We start from the raw sequence: 26,150 nt of genomic DNA, 5'->3' as shown, positions 1-26,150 counted from the left end.
ATTGTAATTCTGCAGACGTACTGTTGTGCCACCTGGGTGCTAATAAATGATATTGTTGTTACTCATATAAAGTTTTATTCTATGAGTTAACCATCGAAATTAACTAGCACAGGTTAAGCTGAGTAAAATTACGTGTACAGTATGGCATATTTTCCCAGAGTAGTAACTTGAGTTTACTTTTTTAATGATGTCTAGTAAATGTTGCAGTTACTTTAACATATCATCTAATCTAACACTTTTTCTCTCTCAAGAGATCATTACTATTTGCTGCCTTATTTTATGAACGGAATCATGAGAGATGTTGATAGATTATCAGCTGTTTTCTTGGTACTTTTTTCGTATTATATATATGTATATATATATATATTCAAGATGAAAGTGGTGTGTTGGAGTTGGAACACTCAACCACCAGGATCCTCCCATTTTTTGGTCTCTATCCACTGTAAAAACATAAGTGGGATGCTCAGATCCCAGAGGAGGTTTCACTTATTCAACTTACCTCCTCTGGCATGCCTCCTCACCATGTCCAGGCATCCACATCAGTGGACATTATTTGTGTCTCCTTATATGAGTATGCATACTTTGTTCCAAGAAATTTTTTTAGTTCATAGTTAATCGTTTGTCATGGTCACTTCTTCAAATCTTTGAAAATTTGCTTGCATAAACATTGCAGTTTTAGTTTAAGACATTTCTGTAGAAGAGCTTAATGGAATTGCACGCTTTTATGTTTAGGTTTGTGTTGTGTTTTTTCTTTAATAATTATACGCTGCAGAAAACTAAAAAAAAATAAAATCGATGTATCTTGTATTATCTGTTAGCCACTTTTTAAACTTCTGTAATTAGACAATTGTTGTTAACAGTCACACTTGAGTATCAGATTATAGTTTGATAGCCATTTTTAGTAGAGTAGCTGGAAGTTTATCTAATGAAAGACACAAAGCCAAAACTTGAACATTGCTCAAACTTGTTTTGTTCACAGAAGTATTTCATAGGTATCCCATGGTTCCTGTATGTAAAGAAAATTATAGAATGTCTCTTTATGAATAACACGTGTGAAAGATTTAAATTAACATTCATAACTTTTGTTTTATTTTAAAACCTACTGGAAAGTATGTATGCATAAATTATTTAATTTCTTAATATTCTGATCATAAGTATACTGATTATATAATCATAAAATTATAACTAACAAATCAATGAAGCCAACTCCTATACAGCAAACTAACTCTAGGTACTTAATGCATATCAATGTCCATTAAAACTGCAATCTGTAAAAACTAGGAGACACTGATTTATAATTTGGTTAACTTGAAGTACTAACGAAATTTAATTTTAAACTTGCTAAGAAGATTTACATTACTTAATATATGCAAACGTTGATTAAAACAACATACATTAAAAATTATTTTACAAGCATTATTGAAGTGATCACAGCAACAGTGAAGTCACTAAAAGAAAAGAGAGTAAACACAACGTCAGTTGTCAAGTGCACGTAGCCTTCAATCTCATGATCATGAACTTGCAACACTGAAATCTTAGTTTCAACAATCGTTGTCGGAACAGCACAGATATTTCACAATGTAGTTTGTGCTTTTGCCTACAAATAAACAAAAGGCATTCCTACGAATACATAAAATCTCAAAATTATATTAAAAATTGTGAAAATAAATAAAACAGAAGTAGAAACTCATAAATATGCAGAAGCACACCAGTGGCGTATCAGGAGAACTAGACAGATGTTCTGACTTTTAAAAAAACGTTATTACCAGTATCAGGAAGTCACTATAAAATATTTTAACAACAACGAGTGACCCAAAGAAATTGGGTTTTGACCCACACTCTCTAATATTAACTACTTTGACATCAAAGGTAGGCTCGGCGTTCGATTCGTCATCTGAGCATTGCGGGTTCGAATCCCCGTCGCACCAAACATGCTCACCTTTTTAGCCGTGGGGTCGTTATAATGTAACGGTCAATCCCACTATTCGCTGGTAAAATAGTAGCCCAAGAGTTGGCAGTGGGTGGTGGGTTGGCCTTCCCTCTAGTCTTACACTGCTAAATTAGAGACGGCTAGCACACACAGCCCTCGTGTAGCTTTGCGCGAAATTAAAAAACAAGCATCATTTACCTTTGATGTTTACAGGTTAATGTATAATTTATAATAATTCATTGGATCTTTTGCCTTTGTTTTCATTTTAACTTTTCCATTTTTGAATACAGAATTTGTGGCAATGCAGTAGCAACAAGTTATACACCCAGCAATAAGTGGCGTGTATACACATCGTGAAGGCCTGCTTTCCACACAATTATGGAGCGGTAATTTGTAGCGATCATTAATGATAAAATAACTGTACAAGTGTCTGGATCCACAATATTTAGAATTTTCTTCAACACTCACAAGGTGTACTTCATACATTACTTTCTAAACCTTGTAGATATAAATCCCAAACGTTTTGAATTTGAACGTGAATACGATTTTGTTTTCAAACATTGACGCAATTAGTAACGACCTAAAGTATGGTAAAATCGTTGGCCGAACGATAAGTTTCTGGGCTTATAACGCTAAAAATGAGGTGTGATATCGGTAAGAGGTACAGCGTTATATAGTCTATTGTGTTGAAGAACACCCCTAACTTAACCATCACTAATCGTAACACAAATCCTGCATCTCTGCCAATTGCATGCAGATACAATATTCAAATTCACAATACCTCGATTGTTGCAAAAAAAATTATTGTGCAAAAATAAATAAATGGTTCTTAAACGTTAGGCTTAAAAGTAACAGTGCTAGCAATAAACTGCAGGTATTTGGCATTGAGTGTTTATTTTGAGGCTTTAAGTATAAATGCAGTGGTTAACAGTGATTTTGATATAATGGGAATAGCTTAAACGTGGTTAAACGGAGATGATTTTGATGACAGAAGTTTCTTTGAAACATAGGATTACAGGGTGTTTAATTAATAGGGGTAGAGTGTTAAAGAGAGGGGAGGAGTGGCTTTATATGTAAATTGCGATTTTTTCCTGTTGAAATTAAGAATATCAAATATAATAGCAAGAAAATTGAATCTTTTTGGACTTCTGTTAATGGATATAAAAGGAAAATGTTTTCAGTGGGAATTTGTTACAGACCACCAAATATCCTGATAAAATTAGTGAGAAATATTTTAATGAGATCACGATTTCAACTTTTATTAAAGTCATAATTATGTGTTATTTTACGTTTAGGCATATAGATTTAGAAATGCTCAAGTTAAACCATAAGGGAGAAAGATTTTTGGACACTGTTCAGTATAGGTTTATTCACAGATTATTCAAGGAACCTACTAGAAACTGCTATTTTAGATTTATTGTTTATTTTAAATATAGAAATGACAGAAGGAGAAAACTGGAGAACATCTGGGTGAAATGATCATTGTTCTCTTAGGTTCCATTAAGCTGTATATTAAGTAGTAATGATATTTTGGTTATAAATTTCAAAAAACAAATCTTGAAGGGATGCAACGAGAATTATATGTTGGGCAGCTGAGATATTTGTGGATACTGATCAGAAGTAAAAAAATCTTTAAAGATAAATTTTTTAATATTCAAGGTTAACGTATTCCTTATGGCCTGGCATGGCCAAGCGCGTAAGGCGTGCGGCTCATAATCCGAGGGTCGCGGGTTCGCGCCCGCGTCGCGCCAAACATGCTCGCCCTTTCAGCCGTGGGAACGTTATAATGTGACGGTCAATCCCACTATTCGTTGGTACAAGAGTAGCCCAAGAGTTGGCGGCCTGGGTGGTGATGACTAGCTGCCTTCCCTCTAGTCTTACACTACTAAATTAGGGACTGCTCGGTGCAGTGGGCTAACAACCTACTCACTTAAATACCTGTTGAAGAATCCTTGATGGAATCTAATGTTCATATCTAACATATTCCTCAAAGTGAAAAAAAAAAAAGAGCAGGTGAAAGTAAAACCTAGGTTAGCTCAAAAAGAACGAAAATTAAGGAAAGGTGTGATAAATTTAAAAAATTTAAATTGATCGATATGATAAGAGACTTAAAAGATTTAGAAAATTAGTGAAACAAGAAATCAGAACATCAAAATGATATATGAGAAATTTTGGTTGAAAATATAAAAATTAACAGTTAGGATTTCTTTAAATAGAGTAAGAGTAAAGAAGATGTTAGAATGGGGATAGGACACTTGAAGGATCATAAAGATCATGAGATGGCAAGGTTATTAAATTTTGCCTTTTCTTTGCTTTTTACTAATGAAGATTTAAGCGGTATTTCACATATTGAACAGTTGATAACTGAAAAATAGAGATAAAAAAAGATGACTGCATTCATTTTGAATTAAATAACGAAAAATTGGTTTTATTTGTTTTGGAATTTCGCACAAAGCTACTCGAGGGCTGTCTGTGCTAGCCGTCCCTAATTTAGCAGTGTAAGACTAGAGGGAAGGCAGCTAGTCATCACCACCCACCGCCAACTCTTGGGCTACTCTTTTAGCAAAGAAAAGTGGGATTGACCGTTACGTTATAACGCCCCCACGGCTGGGCGGGCGAGCATGTTTTGGCGAGACTCGGGCGCGACCCTCAGATTACGAAGTGCACGTCTTAACGCGCTAGGCCATGCCAGGCCCCGAAATTGGTTTTAAAAAAGATAAGGCTCCTGAGCCAGACAATATTTCTCCATGTATTTTGAAGAAGGTTAAGATTGGATACGTGAGCCATTTACTGTTATTTTTTGTCAGTCTTTGAATAGTGAGCAGTATCAGAGGATTGGCAGTTAGTTAATGTAAATCCTCTTAAAAAGTAATTCAATAATTATTGACTCATTGGTATTACACCAGTTGCGCGAAAAAATTGATAAAATATGTTTAGCAGTATCATTTATCAAAGCTTAAAATTTTATTGGATAGCTAACATGATTTTATTAAGGGAAAATTAGACATTCTTTGGAAAGGTTACTTCTTTTGTAGATAAAGGTAAGGGTGTGGATTTGGTATACCTTGATTTTCAAAATAAAACGTTTGAGAAGGTGCCACATAAAAGGCTTGTAAAATATTATTTATTTTAGGTGTGGGGGATAAGTTAGCAAGTGGGGGATAGAAGAGTGATTGGATGGAAGAAAGCAGAGGGTTGTTTGTTTGTTTGTTTTGGAATTTCGCACAAAGCTACTCCAGGGCTATCTGTGCTTGCCGTCGCTAATTTAGCAGTGTAAGACTAGAGGGAAGGCAGCTAGTCATCACCACCCACCGCCAACTCTTGGGCAACTCTTTTACCAACGAAGAGTGGGGTTACCCGTCACATTATAACGCCCCCACGGCTGAAAGGCGAGTATGTTTGGCGCGACTGGGATGCGAACCCGCGACCCTCAGATTACGAGTCGCACGCCTTAACACGCTTGGCCATGCCGGGCCTGAGGGTTGTTACAAATGGTGTTCACTCAAACTGGATAAATTTTATAAATGATGTATCTCGAAGCTCAGACTTAGAACATTTCCTCAAGGAATAGTCAATAAATTACTTAAATTTTCAAGTGATGTTAAGGTTTTAGCTGTTGGAAACTGTGAAAAGGATGCTGTTGTTTTATAAGAGAATTTAACTCATTTAGGGAGTTGGGCAAATGAATGGTAGATGGGTTTTAATTATAATAAACGCAAGATAATGCATGTACGTTATCAAAATATGAATTATAAGTATAATTTAGATGAGAATAATCTTAACAGTGTTATGGAGGAAAAGTATCTAAAGCCACTTAAGCAGTGTGCTGTTGCTTGTGGTAGGGCAAATAGGATTGGAGGTTATATCTTTATAAATATTGAAAACAAATGTAAAGAGGTTTTAATTCCATTGTACATGCCGCTTGTTAGGCCACATTTGGAATTTTTTGTTTAGTTTTGGCATTCTTACATTAAAAATACATTAATATTTTTGGGATGGGTTCAGGGAATAGTTACTAGAATTGTGCCTGGGATGGAGGGTTGTCATACGAAGAGAGGTTGAAGTATCTCAATCATTTTCTCTTCAAGAAAAAAAGAGTAAGGAGGGGTTTAATTGAAGTGTTTAAGATAGTGTTGATGCATATTCTTTTCATATTTAACAGTGAAAATAATAGGACTAGGGGACACAAATATAAATTTTCGCAAGGTAGGAGTCGTTTTCAGCTAAGACAGTTTCATTTTTCTAACATGGTGGTTGGCCTTTGGAATGGGCACCTTCGGATGTTGTAAAGGCAGTAAATTCATGTGAGTTCAAGAAAAAAGCTTGATTGGTATATGAATGATAACGGCTAGCTTTAAGATCTTTTATTTATTTATGTTTTATTATTTTAATTTAGCTTAGAGCATAGTATAAAGAGATGGACCAATAGGTTCCATGTTGTTCCAAAACGTTATACTATGTTAAAGGTTATCTCTCATAGACTTATCTAATTTTGAATTTTTAAACTAACATGAATGTTGATAGTAAACAACATCTATCATCAACTCTTGGGTTACTCTTGGTTAACTGAAGCGTGGGAATTCATTGCTACTCTTATAGTTTACCTATGGCCCCAAAGTGAGGAGCGCGTTTTTACTATAGTGAGTCGTGAAACATGAACCCTGGGTTTACTGTCAAAGCGCGATAAATAATAAGCTCCACTCTTCTCAGTAACATAATAGGGTGTATTTTTCTACAGACAAACAAAAATAACGATCTGTATATAACCCACTGAGAAGTAAAATATGTTTATAAGAAACATAAATTGTAAAATATAAATATAAAGTTTAAAAAAATAAAAGGTCATGTCGCCCCTCAATAGATAACACGATAACAAAGATAAATAAATTTTAATGCATATGTTTTCAAATAATAGTTTGGTTATTTGTTTTCTGTATTTTGCGCAAAGCAACACGAGGGCTATCTGCGTTAGTCGTCACTAATTTAGTAGTGTTAGAGTAGAAGGAAAGCAGCTGATCATCACCATTTACTACCAACTCTTTTACCAGAGAATAGTGGGATTGGCCAAAAAACAGTATAACGTTCCCATGACTGAAAGAGCGAGCATGTTTTGGTGTGACGGGATACGAACCGCAATCCTTAGAGTACGAGTCGAGTGTCCTAACCACCTGATCATGCCGGACCTAGGTATGTTTTGTATTTCGCACAAAACTGCACTAGGTCTTTCTGGGCTAGCTGTTACTAATTTAGCAATGAAAGACTAGAGAGAAGGCAGCTAGTTATAACCATCCACCGCCAACTCTTGCTCGCCCTTTCAGCTCTGGGAGCATTATAATGTGACGGTTAATCTCACTATTCATTGGTAAAAGAGTATTTCAAGAGTTGGCAATGAGCGGTGATGACTAGCTGCCTTCTCTCTAGTCTTACACTGCTAAATTAGGAACGACTAACGCAGATAGTCTTCGTGTAACTTTGCGCGAAATTCAAAACAAACAAACAAAACGTCCTAATTATCATGGTTCGTGAAATTCACAGATTATATTAAACGGAATCTATCACTACTACATTTTACATTATTTATGTATTACCTGGGTAGTGTGATGTTCTCGAAAATTGATCGTTTTTGGGAGGGACATGTGACATCTCTTTCTGATGCAAAAACTTTATACAATCATATATCGAAGATGTTTTCATTTCGTGGATTTAGAATTTCAAAAAGAGTCTGTTGCTTATAATTAAAATTACCTTGGAAAACAAAGAATATGGATCAAGTTGAGTACTAGGACCATCCATAAAAAGATTTGTAAAACGTTGTACTACAGTTGTTGTAAGCAAATTGTAGTGTTTCGTATTAGTTGAGAAACCATGAATTCAACGATCAATATCAAAAGCCGTCCATGTGCCCCAGGCAACAGTAGCGAATATAATCAAGAAGGGTTTCCATCTGGAATAGCTGCAGAAGTCACGTGTGCACAAATTACTTTCTCGACATAGTCGTTTAACATCCGCATACCTCAGTCGTTTGGCAAATGAAACGAGTACTCATGATATTCTATGGGATGAAATATTTGTTCAGTAACTTACGTGTTTCTGTGAGATCAGATTCCTAAAGCTTACGTTGGAAAGCCATTGTTTTTAGGCATTAATTGACTTATAGAAAGCACCAGGTAGAAGGAGGTGTGCTTCATGCATGATAGCCTCACGATAGATCGGTTTGCAATTTCAGTTAAATTACAGAGCTATTTTTTACGCGTACGATCTTCAAATAGAGCATATCAAGACATGGAGACATGGAGTGTAACGACATGTTGAAGCTCCAACATTAATTTTAATATAATGTATTCGACCTCTTTATTGAGAATTGTATTAGAAACAGAACTGAAAAGAGTCATTCAAAGAATTAAAAATTAAGAAAGATATTCAATTTAAATTCATTGACACCAGTGCAACAGTGTATTTTCAGTGTTACCAGCGGTAAACCAGCCTTGAGAAAATAAAAAAACAAGCGTTTTATTCCATATAAAATATTTGAATCAAATCCATTAATGATACGAATATATAAATACTGCAGTTGTGAAAAAAAACAACAAACAACAGTGCCGTGGGATGTTGTTTACACGAGATATAGCCATCTTTGACTATAGTGACTGTGCAAGTACTGATTATATGTGTCGTTTATGGTGATTGGTGCAGCGAAGATAGTTCAGCAACATATTGGAATTATATCTCTCATGATTGGGAAGCAAAGTAGGGTAGTAAGTGCAAGATGGCGCTAAGTTTGTATTGTTCATAATGCTAAATGCTAATTTATTTCTAGTTACGCACTTTTGTATGATTTTTTGATATTTTTGCAAGTTTGGTTATTGTTATACAAGAATATATATATGTACACTATATATAAGTGTGATAAATCAAAGCCACCGACAAGGATGTGCTACTGTACCGACGTAGATAAAACAATTAACAATCTTCTTTTTATGTACAAAAGTTTCATGTGTTAATTCTAATGTAGAAATTGACTTGCATTGTTCGATGATATTTTAGAATTATTCAACTAAATGTAAATAGATATAAATAAACTTGGTAATTTTTCAAAATACTACAAAAGTCATTTTGTATGTCATTTGTATTTCATAATTTAAAACATTCTTGAATTTCATTTTTATTATCTTTGCTAATTGTATGAATGAAGACATACCGACTTTATTTAAAATGATTTGATATCTAGATAAATGTTATTAAAATGAAACCAAAAATTCACTCTAAATCGTCAAAAATAAAATACCAAAAAGTATTAGAATGCATGACAGGTGTGTACTTAAATAAAGAATGTATATTTGACATGGATAATACAATAGAAATTTTGACTTTATACGCTATGTATTGTTTACAGTTAAGCACAAAGCGACACAATGGGTTATCGGTGCTATGCTCACCACGGGTATCGAAATGCCTAAATGCTACTACTAGCCTTCCTTGTTATAACCGTAAAGATTCAGTAGCAACGACATATCTCAGCCATATATCGGGTTTTGTTTGAATTTCGCGCAAAACTACTCGAGGGTTATCTGCGCTAGCCGTCCCTAATTTAGTAGTGTAAGACTAAAAGGAAGGCAGTCAGTCATAACCACCCACTGCCACCTCTTGGGCTACTCTTTTACCAACACATAATAGGATTCTCCGTCACAAACGCCACCACAGCTGAAAGGGCAAGCATGTTTGGTGTGACGGGGATTCGAACCAGCGACTTTCAGATTACGAGTTGAGTGTCTGAACTAATTGGCCATGCCGAGTCAAAAATATACGATTTGGATCATCTTCTATACAATGTGAACTGTTCATTTGCTATGACTTTTCAGTTATTACTAATACTACAAAATAAATTGCGATTGACCACATTTGCAACTGAAACACGTCAGAAACTGTCACAAACTATACAGCCTTTAAGTATAATGTTTGTCTTTTTCACCTATTGATTGGTCAGTCGTGATTGAAAGCAAAAAACAGCAAATGATAATCAACGCGTCATTTACATACTTGTTTTTATCATTTACTCTACGTTTCCTATCAAAAGGAGATAATGTCTCAGTACATGACGTCTACGGATTTACAAAGCTAAATTCAGGGGTTCGATCCCCTCGGTGAACTCAACAGATAGCCTGATGTGGCTTTGCTATAATAAAATACACGCAGCACATGGCACTCAGAGTCCCTAAAAGGAAAATAAGTAGCAGCAATGTTAAGGTTTCAACTGTGAAACTCATAGATAACTCCTTAATAAAATTAAATCACATTTACAAAATCTTAGTTGAAGTTTCTTTTACACCTGCTCGAAGCTTGCATGTAAACAGAGTATTAGAAGAAGTTTACTGTTTGTTTTGGAATTTCCCACAAAGCTACGCGAGTGCTATATGTGTTAGCCGTCCATAATTTAGCAGTATAAGACTAAAGGGAATGCAACTAGTCATCATCATCCACCGCCAACTCTTGGACTACTCTTTTACCAACGAATAATGGGATTGACCGTCACATTGTAACGCCCCCACGGCTGAAAGGGCGAGCATATTTGGCGCGACGGGGATGTGAACCCGCGACCTTCAGATTACGAGTAGAGCTCCTTAACCACCTGGTCATGCCAGATCATTAGAAGAAATAGTTCTCACGATAAAAATTGCCTTAATGTATAGCAAAGACGCATAAAATATCCTCCATAAACTAGTAAGTGTCGTCACGAGATAGTTTATTTGTTTGGAGTTAAGTACAAAGCTACACAAAGGATTATTTGTGCTCTGCTTGCTACGGGTATCGAAACCTGGTTTCCAGCACAGTAAGTCCACAGACATACCGCTGTGCCACTTGTGGGCTCACGAGAGACAGAGATTGAATAAATCAAAACATGCTGTATTATGTTATGTTCACAACCAAGTTTTTAAGAAACTCGAATTAGCATTAATTAAACTATTAGGTCTACCTGCATAAGGATTTGGCATACACGTTATGGTGCGGGAGGGTTCAGAACTAATACTTTCTACTTTTAGACTACATCTATTTCAAAGTTGGTAAGTTGCAAATTTACAAGCTTTATCAAAGTTTTTAGTATATAAACACCCCTCTCGATAGTTCAGCGATAAGTCTGAGTTTCATAACCTTAAATATGGAGTTTTTTTAACTGCGGTGGGCATTGTATAAATAGCCCATTTATATAGCTTTGTGTTCAGTAGCAAACAGAAATGTTTCAAGCACAATATAAAGGAAGAAAAGAACCATTGTTAAGTTCATTAAATGACCAACATAAAGTTACACAACACAAACTAAAATGCATAAACTTGATTTGAACTTGGTTTAAAAAATAAAAATGTGATCAAAATAAAAATAGTTTTCATGGTCAATAACCTGTTTGAAGTACTGGCGAGAACACTATTCGAAGTTGTTACTTTTTTTCTTTTTCATGTAAAGCTACACAATGAGCTATCTGAGATGGGATCAAAACTGCTCTCGCAGGATTCTTTATTTTTGATTGAGAGATAACACATTGTTATTAATAATAACGGGGAATATGTAACCGAATGAAAAAATAAATACTTCTTTTGAAAAGATCGTTTACTGTATAAGGAAAAAAATGACATTACCTCCAGCACACGTGATAGAAAGGATACAGCCAGCACTATCATATAGAACACCTGCATATATTTTCACCCTCTAGTGATCAACCTAAGACTAAAATTAAAGGGTATGATTGAATGATGATATGAGTATCATAGTGTATTTGGCCAGTTCAAACCTCTGTTCTGATACTAGAAGTACGACATTTGTTTTCTTGCTTTCATACAAAAATTGTTAAAAAGAGTTAAATTGGAATTATTTTTTTGAAAGATGAGTGGTAGAAAGACAATAATTGTATAATTATTTCTTACATAAAAAAATAACAGACTTATAACTTTATTACCCGTTTCTTTGAAATCTTTATATTCTTATCTACTTCTTTTAATATCATTGAAATTCATATTACATTAGCTGATACGTTGTTGGGAATTGAAGTTACTATCTTATACATATTATATTCATAGAACGTGTCATATATCGCATTTTTTCTTAACTTGTGGATGTTTTTAATTCTTAAAATACACCCTTCAGTACATTTACAGGTATAGTGTTAATGTTGCATTTGCGCTTATTACTTGTTTTGATGATTAAATTGAATTAGTTGAATATTATTACCTCGTGTGTATTTGACTTAAGTGTTTATAAATGTATTTAATGAGAAAAATTTAGTTTGAAGTAAGTTAAACAAACATTATGGACATTAAGGTACCAAACACAAGAAGAAAACGTTAATTCATTTATTTTCTTTAATGAACCTATTTCTGTAAATAAAATATAAGAACAGTTGACTGTTATTTAACCATTATGATTTCTCATTTTCTTCTTTTTGTCGAAAACGAAATCGTTTTCTATTCACAGAGTATTAACTTTATTCGTGTACTATAATTTAAATAACGTATATGTTGCATTGGTTTAGTTTCACTTAGTTTCAAAATGAATAAATTCTGTTCAAAATAACTTTGATATAAATAGATAAAAAGATGTTTAAATTAAGAGTAAGGATTTTCTTTATTCAGTAACTAAATTGCTAATGAAGAAAAGAGACAGATGAGATAAAAACTACCCTTTGTAAATAACTTGGCAAAAAACACAGACTAAAGGTTAACAGTAATAAATTTAGTATGCAATGGAGAACAGACAAACTTGATATCATAAAATGTAAGTTGCCTTGCCTTGCACGTGATTGTAATGCTAGCAGTAATTTCCGTCCTCTATTAAATGTATTGTTATTAGAGAATAAATACAAATAAAATGTACTATATAAAACCTCCTAGTACGTCATTAAATTACCCAGAAGCCAAACCCATCGTTATTAAACATCAAAAACAAATATTATAGAGAAAAACGGGTTGTTCCAGAAGCAAACAAAACAAAAGAACGAGAGAAAAAAGGTTAATGTTGCTAGAAGATATAAAGAGTTTTACAGTTTATTTTGAATTGATATAGTAGTTGAAAGTAGTAAATGTTAAAGATATACTAAAATTCCCGTGTAATCTGAGGTATTATTATTATTCGAATAAACACTTAAATTTATTACTTTTTCTTAATTTGTTAAATATATATAACATGTTTATTATTGCCACACATTACGATTTCAAACTGCCTAAACTAAGATATATTGCAATTTTGATTTAGAAAGCAATTAAATCTCGATATGTTATCAAATTTATTATATTTGTTAACAATACTGATACATAAAGTTTTTTCTTAATGTAAATGGTCCGGCATGGCCTAGCGCGCAAGGCGTGCGACTTGTAATCCGAGGGTCGCGGGTTCGCGCCCGCGTCGCGCTAAACTTGTTCGCCCCACCAGCCGTGGGGGTGTGTAATGTGACGGTCAATCCCACTATTCGTTGGTAAAGAGTAGCCCAAGAGTTGGCGGTGGGTGGTGATGACTAGCTGCCATCCCTCTAGTCTTACACTACTAAACTAGGGACGGCTAGCACAGATAGCCCTCGAGTAGCTTTGTGCGAAATTCCCAAACAAACTTAATGTAAATATATTTTAATATTCAAGCAATAATACAACTTATAGTAACAAGTCTTACAAGTAGTTGTTAGAAATAATGATTTGAATACAAACGTTTTACAATCTTACAAACAATACTGAGTCTTGTGTCTGGTCTGAAACTGAATATTTTATCGACAGTTCAAGATGCTCGAATTAATTTTGAGTTGATATTGTAACACTTCACTTAACAAGGAGTTAGCTAGCTCTTTTGATCGTATGTGAAGTTTTATAGCTGAAGTTGTATAATGTCTTCCTAAAATATTAGCGTCTATGTTAATCCACTGAAGTTTAAACAGTTTATAATATTCGAAATATATAAGCGTTCCTGATAAAATATCTGCAGTTTCTCAATTATGGCCTCCGAGGTTTATAACACACCAACTGTAGCAAAACACCAATATAAACTGTCTCTGTGCGAGTTGTGATGTTTACCTTTATAATTGTTAGGCGAAATTCTCAAAATTTTAGTTGACACAACATACGCTATTGCTTTCATAAAACATATACTGTTGATTCTTAAATTCGAAAATCATCTACGAATTTAGGAGACAGGCAAGAATTTTGCAATACACATTTAACAGTATAAGTTACATGCAGTTTCAAATATATATTTAACTAAAACAAACATCGATATTAAGATATATACATATAATAGTAAATCCGTCACATCCTGCAAAAGAGAAGGATGATTTAAATCAAAATATACAAAATTTTATTGTAATTGGTAATTATTTCATAAATATTTTATGCGATGACAAACTATATTGTAATATGCTCATCAATAAGAAAGTAGAGATAAGCCTGGTATAATAGAAAATACGAATTACTGAGGAGGCGATAATAGCGCACATATAAACAATGCTACATATACATCACATTGATTTTTAAAAGTCCAAAATGACTGTTTTTTCATATAGCTAAGAACTATTTTAGACTGGATTTGAAACTTTTTAATAATTTTTTTTCTGTGATGAATTTATGATCCTTTGAACATTGTTGTTTAATTTGCCCTCTTTAGGTATCGAAACCAGATTTTTAGTGTTTAAGCCCAGCAGCAATTTTGAGCACAAGTGCGCCAATTTTGCAATTAATATAAAAATAACTGGAAAACAATTTTAAGTTTTCCAAGCAGTTTCTTTTCAATTTCGTGCAAACGTACGTGAGAGTTACTCTTTTACTAACAAATAGTGAGATTGACCATCACATTATAACGCCTCTGCGGTTGACAGAGCGAGCATACTTGGTGGAATAAGGATTCGAACTCGCGGGATTCAGGTTTTGGAAGCGACCGTCCTTAAGAAAAGTTTGTTTTTAATTTCGCACAAAGCTACTCGAGGGCTATCTGTGCTAGCCGTCCCTAATTTAGCAGTGTAAGACTAGATGGAAGGCAGCTAGTCATCACCACCCACCGCCAACTCTTGGGCTACTCTTTTACCAACGAATAGTGGGATTGACCGTCACATTATAACGCCCTCACGGCTAAAAGGGCGAGCATGTTTGGAGCGAAGAGGATGCGAACCCGCGACCCTCAGATTACGAGTCGCACGCCTTAACACGCTTGGCCATGCCGGGTCTCTTAAGAAAAGAAAAACATATAATATGCTATAGTGTTCCATTATTTTGACATCAATTACCAAAACACATGTACACATACACACAAGTATTTTAACTTCCACATATTTGTAAAGAAGCATTTCAGTATTATGGCATTTAAGTATTTACAGCAGTCCATGACACAGGTTCAAAGATATCAAATACAATAAACCCTGTACAATTATAAAGAAAATTCCGAACAAATTCAAAACCACAGATCACTTTATAACGCTATTGTATTGTATATTTTATCTTTATTCGCTTTTACCTTTCTTGTTTTCAGTTGACAAGTGTGTAAATATATTTATTTATAGTGTAAGCTATCTTCTACGTGTGCTCAGAATTTTTGAATCAATTATTCTAGAGACTGGTAACCATAAAGATAAAATGCGTAAGTTTATTCTGAGCACGCAAAATAATAAAACGGCAATTTCACTCAGGATGTTTCAGTAAATATAAATGTTGGCCTTTAAACATATCTTTATATTAAAAAATATTCTATAAATGCAGTAACCTTAAATACACTATAAATATATTATCACTTCTTCAAGTAAAACTTTTCACTTCAATTTGAATCCACTGCATGTAAAAATTATAAGCATTGGCATAACTATTCCAAAGCCACTTTTGAATGGGTTATTGTTTTGTGTCATGAAAGCAACGTACTTTAGTTTCAAGCAAAACTTTATGCCGAGAATATCTGAGATTAATATGCTCGTTTCTAATCCTTCTAATACAATTTATCTATCTATCTAATATTGCTGAGGAAAATGTTGTAAGAAAGTTTGCAGCAAAAAGGACTTTATAAAATTTTACAAGTTTTAACAGGACTACGCTGTTCTATACTGATACTGCTTGTTGTTTCTCGTTAGAAGGGAACTATTCCATAATCCTTAACTTTCTTTAATATTTACAAATTTTGAAAAAATGGTATAGAAATAAATGAATACTCAAAAGTCTTTATACGTCTCACGTCTTATAAAGATTACTGTACTATTACAAATACAATTAAATGATACCAGAGCAATCATTTTTTTACTCTATAGGCATGTTCTCCGCTAGTGCAGCGGGAAGTCTACGGATTTACAAGGCTAAACTCATCAGTTCGATTCTCCTCGGTGGACTCAGCAGATATTCCGAGGTGGCTTTGCTAAATGAAAACACACACACGCTCTATAGGCAGGATAATTCCGTTAGTTGATGAGTTCAGTAATCAAAATAATTTCAAAGGGTGTTCCTTAAAATTAAGCAAATAAGCATATACGTTAATTTTCAAAGTCATAAAACTATCGTTAAAATTTAAACGTAATTTCTAAAACGTATTACTATTTTTTCATTATGATATAGACGACTTCTTTATTGTATGTAAAATTTTTAGTATTTTTTCCTTTCGATATTGGAAACTGTGACTGAACTTCATCGAGACATTGAATATAAAATAATATAAAACATTTCTGTTGACGCCTTGATGAAATTTTTCAAATATGTTTTTTACATTTATTCAAACTGTTAGTTTGTTAATAAGGATGTTTTTCGTAATGGGTTATAAATAGTGTTTCAGTTTATTTTACACTTTTTTACTGGGTTCTTTATCTATGGTTCAATAAATACGGGAAAGAGAAATTTGTATATTGGACTTTCTTAGAGAAATGCTGAATATAATTAAACATTCTGTGCCGTCTTCCTTTGGGTTATGTGCCAACATTTAAATTTTATAATCTTTTCAGATTCAGTGCACAAACTGACTGATAGCATCCACTATGCATTATCGGACAGTACTTTTTATATCAACTGAGTTACCTTTTTTAAATATCAAATTAGTAACATGTTTTTACCCCAGCAGTAACTAGTGGGTTTAATTGAAACGTTGATTGTGTTTACGTTCACGATTTTTATCCAACTCATATGTTACCCGTCCCCAGTGGCAATGAAAGTTTAAGTTAATCTAACAATTTAAATTATTTCATGGACCTTAAAAATGCAAAGTGTGTTATTGTTACACTGTGAACTATATAAACTGCTCACCGTGACAAGTAATTGTTGAGCATTTCAGTCATGCTAAGAGCCACTCAACAATAACATACAATAAATCTAAATTTGTATTCTTTAAGTTATGTCACATTTTGAAGTGTGAATAATAGTGTGATTAATTCTTAACAATTTACTGTAGAATATCTTGCTTGAGATATACAATTTGGCATCAACATTATACCTGCCTGTTTACCAGCCATTTTAAGAGTAAATATTGGGCTTTGCCTGCATGCGCAGCATTTCAAATCACAGACAGACGAACGCTTGAACAGACACTATAATTCGCAAAATATATACAATATTGCAGAAACTAACAAATTCATGGTCCTATAGGAAATTTGATGCATAAATGATTTGACTTAATATATTGAAAAAAACATTGTCTCTTTAAAAAAAAAAAAAACACTACAGAATTAACATGCAGAAGTTGTAAGCCTTCAACATTATAACTTTACACGTAGAGGCAAATCAAATATATACAGTCACGTGAAAAAGTTAGGACACCCTATGAAAGCCTGTGTATTTGTGTAACACTCTTGGATATATAGATGTTTAATCTCAATTTCAACAATACTGAGAGATTATAGGAATATAACTAAACAATTAAAACTGAAGAAAAGACTTTTCAAGATCTTTTTTAAATATAATTCTACAAAAAATGCATATTCCAACTGAGGAAAAGTTATGATACACTACTCCCTAATGGCTAGTGTTACCCCCTTTGGCTGAAGTATCTGCAGTGAGACGCTTCTTGTAGCCATCTACCAGTCTCTGACATCGGTTTGAAGAAAGTTTGCCCCACTCCTCAATGCAGAATTCTTTTAGCTGTGAGATGTTTGAGGGGTTTCTTGTATGTCAACCCGTTTCAAGTCACCCCACAGCATTTCAATGGGATTAAGATCTGGGCTTTGACTCGGTCATTCCAGGACTCTCCATTTCTTAGTTTTCAACCAGTCCTTGGTAGATTTACTGGTATGTTTTGGGTCATTGTCGTGTTGCAGGGTCTAGTTCCGTTTCAGCTTTAATTTTCTTACAAACGGACTCACATGTTCTTCAAGCACCCTCTGATACACAGTAGGATGCATGGTGGATTCTATGATTGTGAGCTTTACAGGTCCTGCTACAGCAAAGCAGCCCCAAACCATGACACTTCCACCTCCATGCTTCACAGTTGATATGAAGTTCTTTTCCTGGAATGCTGCACTTGGTTTACGCCAAACATGCCCTATGTTCTGGTGTCCAAATAATTCACATTTGGACTGATCTGTCCAAAGAATATTATTCCAGAAGTCCTAGTCTTTGTCTACATTCTCTGTGGCAAAGATCAGTTTAGCCTTGATGTTTCTTTTAGAGAGCAAAGGTTTCCTCCTTGCACACCTCCCATGCAAGTTACACGTGTGCAGTCTCTTTTTGATTGTAGATGCATGCACCTTCACATCAACAATAGCTAGAGCCTGCTGTAGGTCCCGTGATGACATGTTAGGGTGTTTGGAGACCTCTTTTAGCATCTTGCGGTCTGCTCTCGGGGTTAAATTGCTTGGACGACCAGACCTGGGAATGTTGGCAGTTGTTTTGAAAGCCCTCCACTTGTTGACTATTTTTCGGACAGTGAAATGGCTGATTTCAAAATCTTTTGGGAACTTTTTAAATCCCTTACCAGACTCATAAGCTGCTACAATTTTCTTTCTGAAGGCCTCAGACAGCTGTTTTGCTCTCACTCTCACTTCAACGGTCAGGAGCACACCAAACTAAATGTCTAAGGTTTAAATTGGGCAAGCCTCATTCAAAATGATGAGTAACGATCTTCAAATCATGTGCACCTGGTGTGATACACCTGTGTGTGAGTTGAGCCATTTTAAGTGGGAATAAATGTGGGGGTGTCCTAACTTTTTCCTCAGTTAGAATATGCATTTTTGTAGAATTACATTTACAGAAGATCTTGAAGAGTCTTTTCTTCAGTATTAATTGTTTAGTTATATTCATATAATCTCTCAGTTGTTAAAATTGAGATTAAATATCTATATATCCAAAAGTGTTACAAAAATACACAGGCTTTCATAGGCTGTCCTAATTTTTTCACATGACTGTATATTATCTTATGTTAAGTTGTTAAAATTTCGGTTTGTTCTGACGGATTAAGGTGTTCGACTCCTCAGCTGAGGGTCGCGGGTTCGAATCCCCATCGCGCCAAACATTTTCGCCCTTTCAGTCGTGGAGGCATTATAACGTGACAATCAATCGAACTATTCGTTGGTAAAATAGTAGCCCTAGATTTGGCGGTGGGTGGTGATGACAAGCTGCCTTTCCTCTACTCTTACACTCCTGAATTATGGACGGCTAGCGCAGATAGTCCTCATGTAGCTTTGCGCGAAATTCAAAATCATTTTGTTCTGTATAGTTGCATTATTTAAACACAAAGCCATCTCTGACGCGGAAGCTCGCTTAATTTACTTTTATATGTTTGGCAGAATTGTTTTTGTTTGTTGAGAAGCTCCATGATGATCTACCTGCCACAACGGATATCGAATCTCGTTTTTAAAGACTGTAGGTTAAAGACATGCCGCTGTGCTACTGGAAGGCTAGGATAAGTGAAGAGTTAAATATATGTTTATAAAAAAATTATTAAACTAATTAATTTTTCATGTTATATTTTCTTTACGGTATTACAAGTTTTAAATTTTTATTTTGTAAACGGCGATATAACGTAAATAGTTGTATAAAACCTGGTGTAGCAAATCGTCTGATAAGAGGTTTAATTCATATTCTTAAGCTGAAAACCGCAAGTGAGCAACTGTAAATACACTTACATTGAAAATAGGCTGAAAAAAGATATGTATAACTAAACCTAACCAATACATATAAAAAGAAACTTGTCTATCTATGTGGCCAAAGATTCTCACTGTAATAGAAAGCGGATTTAACAGCCAAACCAGCAAGGAACAAAAACATTTCCAGTCTCCTAGAATAGTGGAAAACACGTTGAAAGAAACAACAATAGAACAATTGAAAAGAAACTGGAGGACGCATTTGGATTTTCAATACAACAGAACACGAAAAGCAACAAGACTCCAAACGCAGACACCGGGAGAAAAATAACAAACATCTAACGGACAAAAACGTTGACAAATTGTTTGTTTGCTTTGGAATTTCGCACAAAGCTACTCGAGGGCTATCTGCGCTAGCCGTCCCTAATTTAGTAGTGTAAGACTAGAGGGAAGGCAGCTAGTCATCATCACCCACCGCCAACTCTTTTACTCTTTTACCAACGAATAGTGGGATTGTCCGTCACATTATAACGCCCCCACGACTGAAAGGGCAAGCATGTTTGGCGCGACGGGGATTCAAACCCGCGACCCACCGATTACGAGTCGAACGCCTTAACCCACCTGGTCATGCAGGGCCGGAATTGGACTTTTAGATTGAGTTATTTATTCTGTAAATAAAACTTTGCTTCCACTTTTGAAAGAATTACAATTTCCAATCTATTTATATTCAAGTTATATATATATATATAAGTATGTAATCCAAAATATTTTTTCAACCACTGAAAGCCCTGCATGGCCAGATGATTGGGGCGCTCGTATTGTAATTCGTGGATTCGCATTTTTCTCACACTAAACATATCCACCTATTCGTTGGTAAAAGTGTAGCCCAAGAGTTGGCGGTGGATAATGATGATTTGCTGCCTTTCCTCTGGTCTTAAACTGTTAAATTATGGAAGGCTAGCAGAGATAGCCCTTATGTTGTTTTGCGCAAAATTAAAAGAAAACAAACAGTTAAACAACCAAACGAATATCATTTAATAAAATCTCACTTTTGCTTGCTTTCACTCAGAATTGAAGGTCTTATATTTATATAAATACATATAAATTATTTTTTTGCCTAAGTCTGTCATATATATATATATATACACATGTACATATATAATTTAAGTTGTAAAGTAATAATGTTATATGTATTTTGTACAGTGGGTCAGTGGTAAGTTCGAACTTACAGCCTTAAACTCCGCAGTTGGATTCCCTGTGGTAAACAGAACATAAAGGCTGCTATTGTGGTATTAAAAATGATGGAAACATATATGACGATGTTGATAAAACAAGTAATTTCTTTTTATAGATGAACTATTAAAAGTTGCCGTTAAAGACAAGTAAAAAAAGATATTTCCAGTAATGTATAAAGGGTACGTTATCGCTTTGAGAATAAAGTGAGATTGAACGTATAAATTCATTTTAATGTCGTTACATTATCCATCAGAACAAAAAACATGATTATACAGAACGATTAGTTTGATTTATCTGTTCTGAAAAAAACCTCTATAAATTAAAATGTTGGTTTTTCTTTTTATTGGGCTACAAATAATGTACAGTGAAAACTGCACAACAAAACTGAAAAATATACTTAGTGTAAAATAAATCCTTACCAACATACTCTAAATTTGAAGAAACTGAAAGTAAGAAATTAGCAAAGAAGATGATTTTGCATATTTTGTTCAATGCTTTTATAAAGTTCTGAAAACAATATATTAAATGTAAAAATAATTTGTAATATATCAAGTATACATTATAAGAGAGAACTCGAACAGTTTTTAACCCAAAGAATTCATCATCAGCTTTATGAATTTAAAAAGATACATTGATTGCTCATAATTTGAAAGGATGGAAAAAATAACTTCAATTACTAAGAAAACACAACAACAAAGAAACTAAAACGCATTACATATGAAGTTTGGAAACATAAGGGTCGAGTGTGGATCATTATTTATTTCCCGAATTGTGAAGTTTGTAACCCATTACTGCAAAATATACTCTTCGAACTTTGGAACTCTGTTACGGTATAAGAGGAAGGTTTAACATGGTTAGACAAAGATAGCTCTAGAAATAGCAACGTGTGCTGTTGAACAGTTGCTTTCCTTTGGTTTATCATGTCAAAATTAGGGATGTTTATGTTCACGTAGCTCTTTGAATCTTGAACAAATCAGTCGAAAATTGTTATATTTTTATATTAAATTCATTTCGTCTTGTTAGAGAGTTGAAACTTTTAGTGCATGTTAATCAGTGAAAGTTATGAGTTTCTAATAATAATAGCCTAAAACAAGTGAAACTTGTGGACCGCCGAATACACTCTTTTCCATGTAAAACATTTTTTTTTATAAATGTTATTAACCATACGTTATACGAGAAAAAATCTCCAACACAGAAAATATTAGTATTTTGAAGAACTGTATTTACGTTCTGTTCTTAGCAGGTCTTGTAGCCACAGGTTTTTCTACACACACTTCTTTCATGAGTGTTTCCCAGATATTCAATAAGTTATTTATTAGCTATTTACTCAAGTTACTTGGCACATCATATTTTAGTTAGAAGTGTGATGATAACGCTATGAGCTATATGCTGCCATGCTATATACAAGTACCGATCAAAATGACAGCGCAAGTTTATTCAACATTCAATATCAAAAGTCATAAAATAAAATTAAATTATCGAAAACGAAAAATGTGAGATCGTGTTTCAGTCTTTTAAGATATACAATGTATTAAAATGTCACTAAATATCTGACGTTTATATGGAGTTCACTATTATGGAAAGAGACAAATTTATCTATAATTTGTCAAAATCGGCTTAATCAAAATGAACCATAATGGATGGACATTATATTTTGAAAAATGTCGTTTTTGTTAATCTGACTTCGGCACTGACTATGAAATACATTACGCTATTTCAACTCTTTTTGTAGTTCACGTAAGACAAGACGTATTTAGAATCGTAATAACGCTTCTATTTCGATAGTTCTATTTCGAGGAGTTCGATTTTCCTCAATGGCTAGAGAATTAGATCCATCAGTTATTTACGTCAAATGGCTATATAGAAAATACACTAATAATCTTATTTGGTGAAAAACACTTTTAGTAAATTTCCATAACAGTTGCCTCAAAATATAACCGCGCAATTGTTTGGATCACTGTTCCTCGGGTGGGACAGTGGTACCTATACAGAGTTACAACGCTAAAGTCCGGGCTCGATCTCACGGTGTACACAGCAGATAAATTAATGTGGTTTTGCTCTAAAATCAACAACATTCACTAAATAAAGTCCATAAAAATACAGTTTTATTCTTACTACTGTCGATAGGCTTAACATTCAGTATAGAAATATAAGGTAATATACACTTAGTGGTCACTATATTGGGTACACCTATCTAGTACTAGGTAGCATCCCCTTTTACCTCCAGAACAGTCTGAATTTTTCTCGGCATGGATTCAACGAGGTGCTAGGAACATTCCTTATGGATCTGGGTCCATGCTGATTCCATAACAGCACGTAGTTCCTGCAAATTTGTCAGCCACATTTTCACGCTGCGAACCTCGCGTTTCACGTCATCCCAAAGGTACTTATTGGATTGAGATCTGAGGACCGTAGAGGCCAGTGGATTACACTGAAGTCGCTGTCACGTTAGTGGAACCAGCTTGAGATGATGCGTGCATTGTGACATAGCGCATCATCTTGCTGGAAGTAGCCATTGGGAAACGGGTAGACTGTGGCCATAAAGGAATGCACATGGTCAGAAACAATGCTCAGGTACGCTGTAGCATTCAACTAATGCACAATTGGTATTAAGGGGCATAATATATGCCAAGAAAACATTCCCCACACCACTATACCATCAGCAGCAGTCTGTAATGTTGATACAAGGCAAGATAGAGCTATGGATGCATGCTGTTTACGTCAAATTCTGACCCTACCATCTGCACGTCGCAGCAGAAATCGAGATTTGTCATACCAGGCGACGTTTTTCCGATTTTTATTCTTAATATTTTCGAAAGACTAGGCTTAACACATTCAATATAGAAATATAATGTAATATATTTATATGTTGATAGCTGGTGAAGTATATATAAAGGTTATTCTTTTGGTCTTACATAAGGGAATGGATTTTAAATTCATTTGTGTGTAAAGTTCCTAAACATTTACTTTGCTGATCTATAAGGAGTGCGTAAGGAGTGCACCGTTGGTTTGTTTTTTGAAGTTCGCGCAATGCTACACGAGGGCTATCTGCGCCAGCTGTCCTTAATTTAGCAGCTTCTCCTCATCACACACGCCAACTCTTGGACTACTATATTACCAATGAATAGTGGGAGTGACTGTCACATAATTGCCCCCAAGGCTGAAAGGGCGAACATGTTTGGTATGGCGAGGGATTCGAACTCGCGGCCTTCAAATTACGAGTCGAGCGTCATAATCAATTTGCCATGCCTGTCCTGTACACTGTTGGGGCGCCACAAATATGTAACAGGATAAAGAATAATATCATTTTAAGTTCTCTGAGTGCCATATTCAGAATATTTAAAATATCTCATAATTAAGACATGAATACTAAACGCTTTTCTCAATTTTTTTTTTAAATACTTAACCAACAAACAGGTCAAATAACCCTCTTCCTGGAAGAGGTGGGTTTGTCAATTAAAACTATTCAAGCATTCATACCATTTATGAGTAGCCTTTTCACTAGCGTAACTGGGGCCAATGAGAGCCAATACTTCTCGAAATTACAATTTTTATGTGGTTTAGTGTAACTGTTAATACCTATTGGAAGCTTGTATCGTTTACTTGCTCATACAATACTTTATTCTCTTGTACTGTTAAGGAGCCATAGAGAAAGTACTTAAATCTCATAAATATCCTTGCCATAGCTAAATGTAAGTTTATTTAAATTAACTTGTCCGTATTGAACGCGATTTATTATATTTTCTATTTCTCAGTTCGTTTATAAAACCGACAATCATAAGAAAAATAATTCTTCCGTTTTCCAATTAAATAAAAAATTGCGGCAAACTTTGAATGTTATTTCAGTCGAGAACTTCACTGTTAGGAGAGCTCATTACCTCAGTGACATCCAAGAAACGGTGGGAAGCTAATTGAAAATAAAATATTCAACACGTACGATAAAGGTGTAACAAATGTATATGTGCCACCTTCAGATAAATTGGCGAAATCGCTTCTTGTACTCTAAAAAAATGTTATAGTGATTGATTTACATGTAGAAACAATGAAAATTTACTATTTTTCATTTTGATTTCGTAACCAAATCATACTGTCTCTGTCAGACTTATTGCTCAGACTATTATGAAGCTATAGAGAATGTCGGATTACCATTGTTGTGTATTTGTTGTTTAGAAAAGGACATTGTTTAAAATAATATTTCAATTGTATTATTTACATTCCTAAATAGACACAATATATGTGTACGCATGTTTAGGTTACTTGATGAAATATCGCTATGATATCGCCCGTTACAAACAAACAAACAAAAATGCTCTTTTTTTCATCAAAAATTTCAGGATTTTTTAAGATTTCAAAGTATAAAGAAATTTGACAGAAAGGAAAACATCTTTGTTTGTTTCAGAATTTCGCGTAAAGCTACAAATGTGCAAATGTGTCTATCTTTAATTAAAACTGACAAATCATGAGAAAAGCAGATATTCAATTGTTCCCAAGGTGAATTCTTGTCACAAACAGAGGAGTTTTACTGTCACTTTTAGAGCGTACCCACAGCCCCACAGGTGTGGTTTGTGTTTTCTTTGAAACAATCTCAGGTATTAAGTTAGTTTGGACGGAACGTTGACTAAAAAATATCATTTTTTTTAAATAATTTTTACCAGTTCAATGTATTTTACGATTTTTATTGTGCTATTATTTCATTTGAGTAAACCTTTAAAATGAAATTATAAAATACTGTTATGATTTATTGTCACACCATGAGTAGAACAGAAGATAAACTAATTTTTCTTCATTTAGAATAATGTACATATATCTACGATAATTTATAGACTTTCCTTATGTATTTATGAGTATATTGTTATTTGGATGTTAAAAATGTCACTAGATAGCACTGTAGTCATTCTACAGATTGTTGTAGCAGTATTGATTCAGACATCTAACATAACTTCTGCATAGGGGGCGTAAGAGACTTTTCTCGTTGATTAGTAT

The 26,150-nt window shown here is 34.3% G+C and overlaps 1 protein-coding gene across 1 annotated transcript in view; it reads left to right on the top strand.

The window, feature by feature from the left end:
- LOC143222557 (bifunctional peptidase and arginyl-hydroxylase JMJD5-like) overlaps nt 1-16,550 on the top strand; it is a 71,679-nt gene extending 55,129 nt beyond the window's left edge. The window contains exon 7 of the mRNA XM_076449204.1: nt 16,182-16,550. Within this exon, the coding sequence (XP_076305319.1) occupies nt 16,182-16,197 (16 nt within the window). The 3' untranslated portion in view covers nt 16,198-16,550. The remainder of the gene's footprint in view (nt 1-16,181) is intronic.
- The last annotated feature ends 9,600 nt before the right edge of the window (nt 16,551-26,150 follow it).

Source organism: Tachypleus tridentatus, chromosome 8 (assembly GCF_004210375.1).
Source record: "Tachypleus tridentatus isolate NWPU-2018 chromosome 8, ASM421037v1, whole genome shotgun sequence".
NCBI lineage: Eukaryota > Metazoa > Arthropoda > Merostomata > Xiphosura > Limulidae > Tachypleus > Tachypleus tridentatus.
This window is presented reverse-complemented; position numbering and strand designations above follow the sequence as displayed.